Source organism: Lissotriton helveticus, chromosome 6 (assembly GCF_964261635.1).
Source record: "Lissotriton helveticus chromosome 6, aLisHel1.1, whole genome shotgun sequence".
Lineage (NCBI taxonomy): Eukaryota > Metazoa > Chordata > Amphibia > Caudata > Salamandridae > Lissotriton > Lissotriton helveticus.
Genome location: NC_136067.1, coordinates 512822421 through 512839199, shown reverse-complemented (window position 1 = coordinate 512839199; position 16779 = coordinate 512822421). Strand labels below are relative to the sequence as shown.

At 38.0% G+C, this 16779-nt stretch overlaps 1 protein-coding gene across 3 annotated transcripts in view; it reads left to right on the top strand.

Annotated features, from left to right (window-relative positions):
• Window positions 1–16779, top strand: part of HMGCLL1 (3-hydroxy-3-methylglutaryl-CoA lyase like 1) — a 1049558-nt gene that overhangs the window by 94959 nt on the left and 937820 nt on the right. For all 3 annotated transcript variants that reach the window (XM_078646802.1, XM_078646801.1, XM_078646800.1), the window contains exons 2-3: window positions 5788–5865; window positions 7360–7467. In XM_078646802.1, the coding sequence (XP_078502928.1) occupies window positions 5788–5865; window positions 7360–7467 (186 nt within the window). The remainder of the gene's footprint in view (window positions 1–5787; window positions 5866–7359; window positions 7468–16779) is intronic.

The following is a 16779-nucleotide window of genomic DNA, read 5'->3' as shown; positions in this document are numbered from 1 at the left end:
CTACTTTTGGACAAATTTTGCCTAAAAATGACTAGAACAAGGGGACCATCGGAAGCCTGCTGGGAAACTGAAGGGTGGGGATAAGGGCATCTGGCTGGTGCAGTATTTCTGAATCGGCCCGAGAGTGAAAGTATTTAACCTTGAATTCGATACCTATCTAATTGTGTAATACTGCTGTGATATTACAAGTATTTTCTTTTCTAAAGGGGTAAGCACTGAGCTCCACAGGGAATTATTGGCACTGTTGCTTTATCATTGAGGTTTGAGTATTTGCCCCCTCCCTGACAAGCCATTGACTGCCTTTCCTCACTACTGAATAACAGAAAGTGAGCATTTGGCATAATATGCATATTTGAACGAATCCAGTACACCGATGGTTAACAACCTCAACCACCATGGTTGGCGAACAGTAACCCCTGTCTGCACTGCGGCCCCTGAATAGGGTGTACCACAACAATATATACTTATATTTAAAAAACACCTGAAAGCTCGAATCACTGACAGAATATCGACCTATAAAATATCGCCCTACAGAAATCTCGACGCTGTAATATCGAAGGCAAGAATATCGACATCCTATCTACAACATTGTAAGTACAAAAATATCGAGAAAAAAATTGTTGTGTTTAAAATATCGTAATTACAAATATCGTTTTTTTCCGAAAAAAAAAAACTGTAAATAAAGTAAATAATACTAATAAATAAAATAAACATAGTTAAAAATATTGACTAATGTTTAAAATGAATAAATAATACATATGTAATAATTAAACATATACATAAAATATATAATATATACTTACTTAATAACACGTTTTAATAATTATTTTATTAACTTATACATTATTTAAAAAATATTATAAATTACAAACACATCTACACACATAAAACAATACCATAAATAAAAAGTAAATACTTATGTTTAATAAATTAATAAAATAAATACGCTTTCAATATTTTTAAATTAATTATATACTACATTATCTAAAATAAGACAAAAAATATTAAATAGCTAAAGAAATAAAACTACTATTCAAAGTCCAAAAAAAACTACAGTAATGAAAATGGTGGATAGCGTAGGGCTTAAAATTACTATTCTCACTCCAGAAAATGCAACAGTAGGGAAAGCGTTGGATAGCGTAGGGGTAAAAATTACTATTCCAACTCCAGAGAGTGAAACAGTAGGGAAAGCGTTGGATAGGGTAGAGGTAAAAATTACAATTTCAACTCCAAAGAGTGCAACAGTAGGGAAAGCGTTGGATAGCGTAGGTATAACAATTACTATTCCTACTCCAGAAAGTGAAACAGTAGGGAAAGCGTTGGATAGCGTAGGGGTAAAAATGTAATATTCCCACTCCAGAAAGTGCAACAGTAGGGAAAGTGTTGGATAGCGTAGGGTTAAATTTACTATTCCCACTCCAGAGAGTGCAATAGTAGGGAAAGTGTTGGATAGCGTAGGGGTAAAAATTACTATTCCAACTCAAGAGAGGGCAACAGTAGGGAAAACATTGGATAGCGTAGGGGTAAAAATTACTATTCCCACTCCAGAGCGTGCAACAGTAGGGAAAGCGTTGGATAGCGTAGGGGTAAAAATTACTATTCCAACTCCAGATAGTGCAACACTAGGGAAAGCGTTGGATAGCGTAGGGGTAAAAATTACTATTTCCATTCCAGACAGTGCAACAGTAGGGAAAGCTTTGGATAGCGTAAGGGTAAAAATTACTATTCCCACTCCAGAGAGTGCAACAGTAGGGCAAACGTTGGATAGCGTAGGGGTACAAATTACTATTCCCACTCCAGAGAGTGCAACAGTAGGGAAATCGTTGGATAGCGTGGGGGTAAAAATTACTATTCCAACTCCAAAGAGTGCAACAGTAGGGAAAGCGTTGGATAGCGTAGGGGTACAAATTACTATTCCAACTCCAGAGAGTGCAACAGTAGGAAAAGCTTTGGATAGTGTAGAGGTAAAATTACTATTCCCTCTCCAGAAAGTGCAACAGTAGGGAAAGCGTTGGATAGCGTTGGGGTAAAAATTACTATTCCAACTCCAGAGAGTGCAACAGTAGGAAAAGCGTTGGATAGCGTAGGGGTAAAAATTACTATTCCCACTCCAGAAAGTGCAACTGTAGGGAAAGCTTTGGATAGCATAGAGGTAAAACTTACTATTCGCACTCCAAAGAGTGCAACAGTAGGGAAAGCATTGGATAGCGTAGGGGTAAAAATTACTATTCCCACTCCACAGAGTGCAACAGTAGGGAAAACATTGGATAGCATAGGGGTAAAAATTACTATTCCAACTTCAGAGAGTGCAACAGTAGGGAAAGCATTGGATATCGTAAGGGTAAAAACTACTATTCCAACGCCAGAAAGTGCAACTGTAGGGAAAGCGTTGGATATCGTAAGGGTAAAAACTACTATTCCAACGCCAGAAAGTGCAACTGTAGGGAAAGCGTTAGATAGCGTAGGGGTAAAATGTACTATTCCCACTCCAGAGAGTGCAACAGTAGGGAAAGCATTGGATAGTATAGGGGTAAAAATTACTATTCCCGCTCCAGAGAGTGCAACATTAGGGAAAACATTGGATAGCGTAGGGGTAAAAATTACTATTCCAACTCCAGAGAGTACAACAGTAGGAAAAGCAATGGATAGCGTAGGGGTAAAAACTACTATTCCAACTCCAGAGAGTGCAACAGTAGGGAAAGTGTTGGATAGCGTAGGGGTAAAAATTACTATTCCAACTCCAGAGAGTGCAACAGTAGAAAAAGTGTTGGATAGCGTAAAAGTTAATTATAACATACTTATAAATATTTTTTGTATATAAAATAATCAATAATTTAACTTTTACATAACTGTACATCATTTACAAATACCCATTAATAATTTTTAAAAACATGATTACAATCGAATAATTAATTAACAATAAATTAACAATAAATACCAATAAATAATAAATAATAAATATTAATTACCAAATAATACATATTGAACAATAACATATTTTTCATAACAAAAACATATTAATTATTCAAAATAGACTAACAATTTGAAAATATTAAACAATAACATGATTTTTTATACCAAAAAATACATTTTATTAAACATGAAATACCAATTGTTAAAACATAATTTCCAATTAATAAAAAGTAATTACCAATTAAAAACATTAATTACCAATTCATTTTTTATTACAAATTAAAAAACGTAATTACCAATTAATGATTAATTAAAATCATTTTTTATCAATACCAATAAATAAAAATAATTCATTACTTAATTACAATTAAATTTCGTCCCACCCAATTCCCCTATAAACCCACAACTCGCTGCAGAACTTAACGCCAAAAATTAATTAAAATAAATGTATAATTCCTAAAAATTAATAATTAATTTAGTATAAATAAATTACTTACCACCCTATTCCCCTATAAACCCACAACCTGCTCCGGTACTAAAACACAAAATTGACTCAAAAATAACATTATTAACATATAAAAATAGTATACATATACTTTAAAACCAGTAGAATACTTAACAAAAAAAATATAACACATACATATTAAATACATAACAAAATACATACCAATAATACAAATATCAATATTAGTAACATCAAGATTAGTAACATCGATATATTTGATATCGATATAACTAACTTCGATATTACTTACATCGATATAATAAAATTCAACATTACTTACCTTAGGGTCAATATTCTGTCCAACGATATTCTTGACCTCGATATTCTTTACCTTTGATATTTCCAACTCGATATTACTGTGGGTTGATATTTGGGAATCGATATTTAGACTGTGCACCTGAAAGCTCACCTATTCAAACTGGAGTGGTCAGGGAGATTACCAGACACGTTCGGATAACCTTTCTGTTGACTGCATTTCATAGACTTTGAGGTCGATCCATCAGGGCTCCATCCACTGTCAAAATCACATTTGGGACTTTGACGACCCACTTTGAGACTAACATCCTGCCTTATCTGTGCAAATATGATATTCATATCTGAAAATATACCAACCTACAATACCTTCCAAACTAAAATATTTTTTCATCATGTTTGTTGACTGGTGACTGATGCCTTAGCCTTGAAGAAGCCCCGGCTTGCTCGCCATTTAAGGGGCAAAACAAATGTTGGCTGTCATGTCTCTAATATGTCCTTTGAAGCATATGATGTGAATAACACCTAGGGAATAAAAAACATTTAAGTGTCTCACAGCAATGATCAATGCGTCTGCAAAATGTATGCCTTTCAATTAATGTTTGGTTGTGTTATACTAATTAAGCAAAAGCTGCTTTATTGAAATTAGGTGCTTGAATTCTATGATTGATGCTTGTGTATCTCAAAAGCAGAGCTCTACCCATGTGTGCATGCATGTACCAACCTTATCATGTAATTGAATCAAATTAGCAGTCCAGTCTGATACCAAGTTTGGGGGGGCCCTCACCTTTATTTCATGACCAAAGAGAACACAATCCTAGATTTTTGTATCCAACTTTTTCAGAATATAAGTATTAAGAGTATAACAACATTGACTCATGAAGTGGAAGTCAGTGGCATTTTTACATAGTCAAATTACAGGTTCATCTTCAGGATTGGAGAATGAAAAGGTCCAAGAGAAAAAACATGGGTTGGACAACAATCCCAGATTGTTATTGGCAGCGTAGCCAGAAATAATTTACGAAGCCAAGGATAAAGCATGGGGACATGTAAAGTGAGCAGGCAGCAAGCTGGAAATGAACATTATCCATTAGAATCCCATAAGGTATCCCAAGAACATTATTAAAGTGGATCCAACCCTCACACCAGGATACTCCAGGCTTAAACCTAAAGAGGAAAGAGGGCATGGAGGATCTTCAAGTGCTAATGGTACAAATATATCTAAAGGAATCCCTACAATGCAGTATGAGGGTCTCAGAACTGGTTCAAGCATTCATTGTGTGGTGAAGCACAACTCTGATGGTGTAATGACTGGTCAGAAAGTGAGGTAGCCAGGTAGCCGCCCCACCAAGGGAAAAGATCCACTGTGGTGAATACCAACAGAGTTCTCAGTCTGCCTAGTCCTTCTGTGAAAAGTGGTAGCATACAAATGATGGACGGAATGCTGAATAAACCATACATTCGCCCCAGTTAAGAGATCTGGGTTAAATCCATCGTTCTTTTGCTCACCATGCCACCCCAGTTTAGACCCAGCCATATGCAAGTCAGTCTTGACCCTGTGCCTCATGGGAACAGTCCACACCGAACTGCCAAGCCAGGTCCTCCCTGGACTGGAAACAAGCATCCTGGGACCAGTTCCTGGGTATTACACTTCATCAGCCAGGTTAGCTTGAATCCAGTGGTACAGTGAGCAAGGGACCCACGTCTGGGCATACCCATCCCACTTAAGGTGAAAAGTGCTACATAAACAAATTATGGACGGAATGCTGAATAAATCATACATTCACCCCAGTCAAGAGATCTGGGTTAAATCCATTGTTCTTTTGCTCATCATGCCCCCCCAGTTTAGATCCAGCCATATGTAAATCAGTCTTTTTGCATTAGTCCTTCTGTGAAAGCATTATCCTGCAGAGTTCAGCTTCACCTTATTGCCTTGCAAGTGAATCATGTCCGTGTGAATGCAGATGACTCCAGGTATTACATAATGAATGACAAATTACTGGTAAAATCACATCGTATGGATAAGTAACTGTAAGAATAACCTATCAACAACAAAATGGGGAATTTAAGTGGACAGGATAGGTTACTTTTTTTTTAAAGTGTATTTTATTTTACAGGAACCACAAGCATCTGGGGTTCCCACACATGTAAAAATAGTTGAAGTTGGACCAAGAGATGGATTGCAGAATGAAAAGGTAATTGATAGTTTTTGTTCAACAGAGATATTTTACAATCAGCAAAACAAATGGCTATGCACGGCATGTTTTAATATGTTTAACTTTACACGTTTATAGAAAACGCCAATGTAATTATAAAAGCCACGAAACAGTAATGATTGTGGTCTGCTTTACTCTGGTAGGCAGCCTTTGTCATGCACATTTTTTATTTGTTTTGGCCATCATCTCACCCAATAAAAAGATTAATGCATGCATGCAGTGCAAAAGCGTCGCAGGAGGTTTTGTCAGCCAGATGTGCTATTGTGGTGATATGGGTAAGGAGTTGATAAGGTCACTCCAAGGTCATGTATCTTCTGTATGAGGAGTCTTCTGAATCCAGTGATCAGTTTTTGAAACGGGAACAAGTTAACCATTACAGCTTGAAATGTAGCGCTATTATATCCGATTATAAACACATTCTATTAGATTGTATTATTACAGCTCTTTGGCTTACACTCTTTTAGAATAAAGATGGCATTGCACGTAACCGTTCCAAATTAAAATAACAACCCTTTTCATGCTTTGGGCAAAACTATAAAAAATATCCATTGTCGTGAAGCACAAACGACATTTCAGCCCTCTATGTCTGTTTTGTGTTGGTTTTCCCTTCATAATTAGTGCAAAGATTTGTTCATTAAACTATTTCGTTGGCAAAAGGGTCTGGCTCTCCACCACGGGAAATCCGGTGGTTTTCCCATCACTGAAAATTCATAGCAAAGCTCCTGGTCAATTACCCAAAAACGTTGTATCTCACTTGGTTCCAAATAAAATCTGAGAATAGTATCGTTCTCCCTAGCCTAAATGTCTTCTCACCCCAAAAGAAGATAATAATTTAATGTAATCAACAAACACAGACATATTTTGCATTGATTGGAGCTTATCAGTGTGATGTTGCTGGCCTACTTTAAGTATAAGGATTGTCAAAGCCAATAAGGCTGACTTGCATTTCGAGCCCTGATATAAATTTTAACAGGAACCTGCTACGGTGAAACACATAAAATAAAAACGTTGCTTTTTGTCCTTGATGTTATATTTGAAATAAAAAAAATGTAATGCATGATGATTCTAACTTGTGGGATGAAAAATAATTCCTCATGTGTTGCCATGAAAGCATTCTTTAGGAGGCAGAATTATACACCAAACGCACAAAAGCATGAGCTGAGAATGTAATACTCCTAGGTGTGAAACCAAAGACCACTATATATATATATTTTAAAGAATTTGTATCCATATGTCAACAGACACTCCCCTAACAAGAGAGACCTAAAAAAAAAGTTGAACTCAACCGTGTGTATTCATTTTAACACTATAGCCAACTTCCTTCTCTGGGTGTCCAGTTCTTTTCCTTACGTCCATCAAGCTGAAATCCATGTTTTCCAGCAGCCATTATTGCCAGAGGGGGGATTCTATTACGAGATTCAAGACCATATAGAAGGAAGATGTTTAGTGTTAATAGTTCTCTTTTTATTGCAGGCCATAGTCCCAACTGAAATCAAAATTGAATTTATCAATCGACTCTCGGAAACTGGCTTATGCGCAATTGAAGTAACGAGCTTTGTTTCATCAAAATGGGTACCGCAAGTAAGTAGAACTAAGCTGACAGTGTTCCGCCCACATTGCTATTATTCCACTCAGGCTATCTATGCACTTTGATCGTTCAGTAGAATTTGGGGAATTAGTTTAAGATACTGTCAAGCGAATGCCAGTCATAGTAAAGTCCGCGAGGATGTTTGTCTAGCTAAAAACTACAAATGAAAGACAGGCACTAGCAAAGCCAGTAGTTTTCGGCTGCAAAACCTATTGATTATTGATTATTTTATATTATTGTAGATGGCCACTGCAATTGCAAGCGTATCCATGGAGGTGATTGTTAAATTGCATTTATACAAATAAAATACAATGCAGTAAAAGGCAGCTGATGTGAATACACACTCATCAAAAGCAGCCATCTTAGAAAGCACTGTATTTTACTGAGCTCTGGAGAAATTCATCATATTGAAAATAGCTGAAAGGATAGTTAGCACACGTCTCTTGCACGGCCCTGTGAACCTTCTGAAAGAGTGACTACACAGAGAATAATAGTCTAAGCTAGCATGGTGTGTACTTAGTTACTAGAAGGAGAGTTGATTGGTGGCCTATTCCTTATTACTGCTTTGGGATTTTTTTTTTATTTCAAAAGATTTTATTAAGAGATTTTAACAGAACATGTGAAGTGAAGGCAGTACTGGTGCCTTATGCGCCATAAGGTTACAGTGGGCATAAGGTTGACATAGTTAGGTGCATGTTACATTCGTTGTCTGGCATGGTACTGGCTTACATTGGCACGTGGCCGTTCTGCGTACAGCCCTCGTGCGAGGAAAGTATGTACTGTATTTTAATCATTGTTGATGTCATATTCTAATAATTTCACGCACGTATACACTTTATGTATAGTAAGGTATGCCAAGGACCTAGGATACGTTTCACATCTGAAATTAATTTTATTGATTTTAACATGCGATTCATTTTAAAATTCTTTATGACCAAGCATGGATTTGGAGCAATTTTGTGCAAGGTGGTTTTATTAACCATGACTGTTTTTTCAATAATGAAATGCATTCTATATTTGTGCTTTTAAGGTTGATTTGAAACCTCATGAAGAAATTTGACCAGTGAATGGTCTAAGCTAACATAAAAATATTATTGAAGGCCAATTAATCTTAACTAATCGTATTCGCTCTCAATTGCAGAGTCATACATTTGTCAAAACTAAACACCACAAATCTGTTAAAGAGGGTGGCAAGGACTAGATCATAACCACAAAACACTCTTTCTCAAGTAGCATCCTTCAGCAATGATCTCCCCCTTTTCCACCAGCTATGCGGAAGCCTTCTGCACATAAAACATACTGTGGCTCGAAGACAGCCAACACAATCTGCCACTGTTTGAAGAAGACATGATTTACACCAAGTATTGCTCTTTTTTTTAACTATTAAAGACTAGTGTCTTAAAAATGATTGGAAAGAAATGACGACTTACTGGAATGACTGAAATTGATTTATATACACAGAGTTAAGAATGGAACGCACACGCACAGGCCTTGGGCCCAACCTGGAGATGACCACAAACAGAATTTTAAATAGTATGGCTGAAAATAGTAAATACTTTGAAAAACAATTAACTCTTCGTCCCCTACCCAGCCAACCACTTCATCAGACATAAATAATTAATAATTAAGTAGGTACCAATCTTTCATCTGTGTGGAGTGACATATTTAGCCAGATTCACAAATGAGAATTTACATGTGTAGCACCTCCTTTACTATTCAACTCTGGCTGAAACTCTTATTGACAAGGAAGTTTGATCCTCTAAAAGCATCAGAGTGGTAATATGTGCATAGGGGCTCAAAATGAAAGGATGTATGACATTAAAATGCATGCTTTTACCACGCATGCCTTTACAACGCGGTTTTTACAACGCAAACCTTTACAACGCATAGCGCTTTGGGGTGCTGGATAGTGAATAGTTTAATTTACTATTCCATTTCCAGTCCCCGTGGCATCTAGGGAAGGTGTTGGATAGTAAATTAAACGTATTCCCTATCCTAGAGCGCCCCCCAGCGCAGTGCGTTGTAATGGTTTGCGTTGTAAAAGTTGCGTCGTAAAGGCACTGAGTGGTAAAAGTTGCGTTGTAAAGGATGTTTCTCAAATGAGTAGATCCAATAGATGCAGCCTCATGGATGCATTCTTAGGTCATTCCAATCACCAATATATCCCACACATAAAAAGTGTGTCACCCTGCTGTCTGAGACTTACGTTGAGAGACTCTTTTTTCGGTGGTGCTAATCAAATAAATTGACTAGGAGACTGTTAAATGAATGCTGCATTTTGATAAACACACAGACAATCGGTTTCCATAATTTAAAAACGTAGACTGTGACTGTACAGCAAGTTTGAGGGATGATATAGAGTTTGGCGGATGGGTTACTCTGTCACACATATGATAGGTATCCAGTCCACTTTATTACAAGTGCATTATAACCTTTGGCACTTCCAATAAGATAGCCAGGATTCTGTGACAGAGTAACCTGTTAGCCGAAATCCAATTCAACTCCTTAATGTGTTTTTTGTTATTAAACATATCACAAGCTGACAGCCGGTGCACTCCAGTAAGCTAAGGCCGAGCATCGGGTTATCAGTAATAAGATAATTGTTTCAGTCCAGAAAAATAATAAATGAGAGGCTGGCACACCCTATATAGGGAACCACTGGGTTACGAGTTGAGGAGAGTGAAACCCTACTGAGACAGCAATCACAATCCTGTGAGGGTGAAGTCACAAGCACACCCAAAATTAACCTGCACCTAACCCATTGGTAGCATGGCACAAATCAGTCAGGGTTAACTTAGAGTAAATGTGTAAAGTATTTAAGCAGCACTTCAAATAGTAATAAAGTAAAACAGCACACAAAAAAATCTCACACCAATTTAGAAAAATAACGTCGAAATTAATACATTATTTGAGATCATTACAACAAAAATCCAATCAGTAGAACTGGAGATAAGCAATTTTCAAGATTTAAATGAAAATAGTGCCTAAAAGCACAAAACACCAACTGTAGTTAACTGTTCACGCTGGACCAGGACAAAGTTCAGGCCGAACGTGATAGAGTGCAAACTAGATACGGAGACTGAGTTAGGCTCACGGCACAAAGTACCTTAAATCCTGGTTGCGTGGGGTGTTGTGAGATTCTGCGTCAAGGATGCGTCATGCAGTAGCTGTTCCGGGGAGCTATGAGATGCGACATGAAGTCCTGATTTGAGGATGCATCACAGATCATTGGTACTGAGGAGCTGCAAGACTGCTGTGTGAGGTCCTGCGCTAAGGATGCAACCATCAGCAGTGGTTCTTATGTGGCGAGAGGAGATGCGCCACACGACATTAGTTCTGCTTGGACTAAACTAGGTTGGGGGAGCACATTCAGTTCCACATCCAAGGGTCAAGGACTGGGGTGGCACTAACTGGGGGCAAGACTCACCACAGACACAGTCCAGGTGCTGGGTTGAAGGTGGTGGGAGGTTTTTCTGTCCCTGAAGTTCTGATCAGGATGCCAGGAACTACCCATTGGAGTCTCTCTGGCGGTCCTGAGTTCAAGATACAGGTCCAGTAGTTTTCACTCAAGCAGCATTGCAGCAGTAAGAAGGGCAGCAGATTAGCAGTCCTTCTTGTATCAAACCAACACAGCAGTCCTTCTGAGTCTTCCACAGGTCCACAGGTGTACTGAAGAGTTGGGTCTGAGTATCCAATATGTATAATTGGTGCCAACTTTGAGGTAGGCGAAGGTTCTGGAGGATTCCTCCCCCAGAGGGTTTTGGAATTTTCTCACTACCTACCCTGACCCCAGCTTGTCTGGGTGCACAAAAGACTATTGTCAAACCCTTTGTGAGTGTGCTGAGGCAGAGCCTTTGTGATGTGCAAGTGTGACAGGTGACAACTCCACCCCATATCAAGTCAGAGATGGCCCATCCTGTGAATACCTATTCCCCCTTTGTCTCACAGTCTGGGAGCAATACACAAAGACCAACTGAGAGTTGCACCTTGTCATGTGACCCAGGATACATCCTGTAGACACCAAATGGGTGGGACAAGAAAATGGCAACTTTCTAAAATTGGCATTTGCCAAAACATCCGCAGCAATGGGCCCAGATCATATCCCAATAAAGGTGCTTCAAAAGAACCCTAAGAAGTGGAGTATGTTTTTAGGCTCCCCTCTTTGCCCATAGATTCGCCACCAGCGAAATTCCCAAATCATGGAAAGGAAGAATAATTATTCCTATTTACAAGATGGGCTCCCGACTGTCCCCTGGCAACTACCGTCAGATCGCCCTTCTCGATGCGACAGGAAAGATCTTCGCAGCCAGTGTATTGGAACATCTAAAGGAGTGGCCCTTCTCAATTTGATTAATTCCATTTAACTAAGCTGGGTTTCGCAAAAATCACTCCGTAACCGATAACATTGCGATGTTGCAAACAATACTTGATAAATTTGTGGTCTCGAAATCACAGGTAGTCTACTCTGTCTTTGTTGATTTTTCAACAGCATTTGACAGAGTGGCCAGACCAACATTGTGGTGCAAGCTAAAATTGGGAATCCCAGATAACTTATTACATATAATTGTGTCGCTCCATTCCGAAACTTGGTGCCAAGTATTATTGGTGAAAGAGAAGGGCCTCACATCCCCAATTAAAACATCGAATGGCCTAAGACAAGGATGCCTTTTAGCTTCATTATTATTTTCCCTTTACCTTAGTGACCTCCCAGATTGTTTTTTGCAGATAACTAATTTTCCTCCGAAAATATCACTACAAAAAATTCATACTCTGATGCATGCGGATGACGTGATTATTCGCGATCTCACTCCGTTTGGCCTCCAAAGGAACTTGCACACACTTGAGTCATATTCAGAACAACATTTTTCGGTTCCTAACATAACAAAAACAAAAATAGTACCTTTTCGAGGAAATAAGAGATACATAAACTATAACTGGACCTTGGGAGGTCAATCGTTAGAAATAGTGAACGAATACACTTATTTAGGTCGTATTTGTACTCAAACCCTAAAAAATCACTCCCATCTTCAGCACCTCGCTCACAAAGCTGATGTTCATGCTGGGGCACTGCAAAGATTATACTCTTCTACCGGGTATAGGCACTTTTCAACCCTTTTACAGGTTTTTAGCATTACGATCCCTCCAGTTCTTTCATACGCCCTTGAGCATATTCCTATAAATCATTGGCATCCAATACAACTCAAAGAAAGCAAGATCCTTCGAAAAATAACCAAAACGTCTCAATCTGTACCCGTGCAAGCCCTGCGCCTTGAGTTTTCTCTAACTAGTACATTCGCTAGAGAAATCACTAGTATCATCCGATAGGCGTACAACATTTTACATGCTGAAAAAGGCTCCTTAAGAGCTCTACGAAACTGGAAATCTTTGATGAAGGATCTCTTAAATACGTCTTTTATCGAAATGTAATATTTGCATTGAAGTTGTCAGAATGTACAGTTGACCTACTGAAAACCTGGACCCCGGCACATTTAAACTTTTTTTAAAACACTTGACTCCAAGGATCAGCTATGATCTCGATTTTCAGCACTGCACAAAACTACAATGTTATAAGTTATATGCTGAGTCAATCGAATTCAAACAAAGACAACAACATCTTTCCTACACTCCGAGACACGGTCCCTGGCATTTTATGATGTTACTCCGGCTTGGGATTCTTCCTCTCAAATCTCTTACCTGCAAATGGACAAATAACAATAATGCCACTAGCTTATGCGACCTCTGTAAAGGAGGAGTTCAAAATCTGACGCATGTTTTGTTTGTTTGTCCTAACCCTACTGTACTTGCCACCAGAAAGCAATTTTTAAAACCGGGTTCAAACAAAGTGTAACTCTACAAATGTATAGAGTTTGATTTCCACTTTTAAATTCCCTCCCAATGAATTTGTATGCTATAATCTGTTTAAATGTTTTAAAACTTTTTAAAATTTGTATTAGGAGAAGTGTTCACAATTTTGCTGACTATTAAATGTAATCCTATTGTTTTATTATTCTATTTGTTGTTCTCAGTAGAGAACTAAATCAAATAAATACATACATTTGAATTTGAATAAAAGTGGCATTTGAAGAATTGTGACTCAAAATCTAACTTTACCATTAAAGAGGTTTTTTAATTGCAATACTTTAGGCACCACACTCGACATTCCCTATGTGCTCCCAATTGAAAGTTATCACTTATTAACTAATAAGGTAACCTAATGTAATCCTATGGAGAGGCAGTCCTTGCAGTATGAAAAACAAATGTAAGAGTTTTTCACTACCAGGACATGTACGGTAAAAGGTCTGAGCGCATGCACTTTAGCACTGTTCAGCACTGGTAAAGTGCACAAGGTACTAAGGCTAATAAAAACAAGACCAGCAAAAATGGAAGAGCGAAGCAAAAAGTTTGGGGGAAGACCACTCTAAGGATGAAAGGTCTAACACCCTGGCTGACATCTGCTGCTAGGAAGCAGCACTTTGTTTACTTGTACTATCAGCCGAAACCTACAATACAAGATAGCTGTCACGAATGAGCACACATTTGCGAAGATATTTGGTATTATTTTATTATTCTTATATGCTTTAAAAAACACAAGGTGACCAGAGGGACAATAGGACACTAATAAATAATAGAGGAGTTCATCAAGATGAGGGAAGAGGAATAGCTGTCCTATCTGTTCCCCAGAATTAGGCAGGATTAATCAAAGGTGGATAGGACACTTGTAACCACTACTACCAAGAGAAATATTTGGAAAACCCTCATAAACGTTGTGTATAACGTAAGCGGTATATGTTGTTGGCCGCCCCACACAAACGTTATGGCAGTAGTCATTGGGTTTAACAATTTGTAAATTGCCAGCCTCACCCGAGGCGTTCTCTGGTTTTGTGGCAGTCTCCAGAGAATTTAGAGTTACCCCACTGTGCAAAAAAGGGTTTTGTTAAAAAAGCTTCCAGACGACATAGATACTCTTTATTAGTATCGCTGGACCGCTAGGTTAAAAAAGGTTGGGTATGCTCGCAGGAAGTTAGGTATCCATAGCATATGATTAATAGTTTTGCAAGAACGTCGACATGTTTCTGCTCTGTTGGCCAGGGTGGTCTAAGAGCATTCGTCAGGACAAGTACAACATTTAACACAGATAGAAAAACATATCACTACTTGTGATGTTGGTGGGTAGATTTATAAACTTATTAGTCTTACCCTTCTGTTTGCGGTATATGAGGTCACCTAAAAATTATTAAAGAGAAAGGTGGGGTCACTCCTAGCATTTATCCAATATTCAGGAAATGGTTAATAAACAGAACTAGATACTGTTTTTGTAAAAGCTCAATTGAGATATAAGGAAACAGGTTAATGTCCCCATTAACCTGTTTCCTTATATCTCAATTGAGCTTTTCTCTTGGTAGTAGTGGTTACAAGTGTCCTATCCACCTTTGATTAATCCTGCCTAATTCTGGGGAACAGATAGGACAGCTATTCCTCTTCCCTCATCTTGATGAACTCCTCTATTATTTATTAGTGTCCTATTGTCCCTCTGGTCACCTTGTGTTTTTTAAAGCATATAAGAATAATAAAATAATACCAAATATCTTCGCAAATGTGTGCTCATTCGTGACAGCTATCTTGTATTGTAGGTTTCGGCTGATAGTACAAGTAAACAAAGTGCTGCTTCCTAGCAGCAGATGTCAGCCAGGGTGTTAGACCTTTCATCCTTAGAGTGGTCTTCCCCCAAACTTTTTGCTTCGCTCTTCCATTTTTGCTGGTCTTGTTTTTATTAGCCTTAGTACCTTGTGCACTTTACCAGTGCTGAACAGTGCTAAAGTGCATGCGCTCAGACCTTTTACCGTACATGTCCTGGTAGTGAAAAACTCTTACATTTGTTTTTTAATAGTTTTGCAAGAACGTCGACATGTTTCTGCTCTGTTGGCCAGGGTGGTCTAAGAGCATTCGTCAGGACAAGTACAACATTTAACACAGATAGAAAAACATATCACTACTTGTGATGTTGGTGGGTAGATTTATAAACTTATTAGTCTTACCCTTCTGTTTGCGGTATATGAGGTCACCTAAAAATTATTAAAGAGAAAGGTGGGGTCACTCCTAGCATTTATCCAATATTCAGGAAATGGTTAATAAACAGAACTAGATACTGTTTTTGTAAAAGCTCAATTGAGATATAAGGAAACAGGTTAATGTCCCCATTAACCTGTTTCCTTATATCTCAATTGAGCTTTTACAAAAACAGTATCTAGTTCTGTTTATTAACCATTTCCTGAATATTGGATAAATGCTAGGAGTGACCCCACCTTTCTCTTTAATAATTTTTAGGTGACCTCATATACCGCAAACAGAAGGGTAAGACTAATAAGTTTATAAATCTACCCACCAACATCACAAGTAGTGATATGTTTTTCTATCTGTGTTAAATGTTGTACTTGTCCTGACGAATGCTCTTAGACCACCCTGGCCAACAGAGCAGAAACATGTCGACGTTCTTGCAAAACTATTAATCATATGCTATGGATACCTAACTTCCTGCGAGCATACCCAACCTTTTTTAACCTAGCGGTCCAGCGATACTAATAAAGAGTATCTATGTCGTCTGGAAGCTTTTTTAACAAAACCCTTTTTTGCACAGTGGGGTAACTCTAAATTCTCTGGAGACTGCCACAAAACCAGAGAACGCCTCGGGTGAGGCTGGCAATTTACAAATTGTTAAACCCAATGACTACTGCCATAACGTTTGTGTGGGGCAGCCAACAACATATACCGCTTACGTTATACACAACGTTTATGAGGGTTTTCCAAATATTTCTCTTGGTAGTAGTGGTTACAAGTGTCCTATCCACCTTTGATTAACCCCACTAATAAATAATGCCATATCATGTAATTCTATTCAGCTAAAAATCCTATTGCTGAAAAACAGGACCCCCTAAAACTACCAGAAAGTGAGTGGCTGTTCTTCCTGGCACTTATGTCTTTTGTGCTACTTTTTTAATGCAAAATTCATCCAAAACAGATGAATGGACACATTTTGTGCCAAACTGTAGTACTAAATGCTAGATTAGCATTTGCGTACTTTTGCCACAATTTTTTATAATTACACCACTGAAGATTATGCATGTTTCACACACACCTACTCTAAAGCTGAATATTTACTGCATGTCATGTTACATAAAATACTGCATTTAACAAGACAGATGAAACAGTACTGACTCATACTCTATGTGTTTCATAAATGACAACAGATTCTACCAAAACCATATAATGGAAAGAATAATTACAATACTTTTTTTTCCTGCCTATCA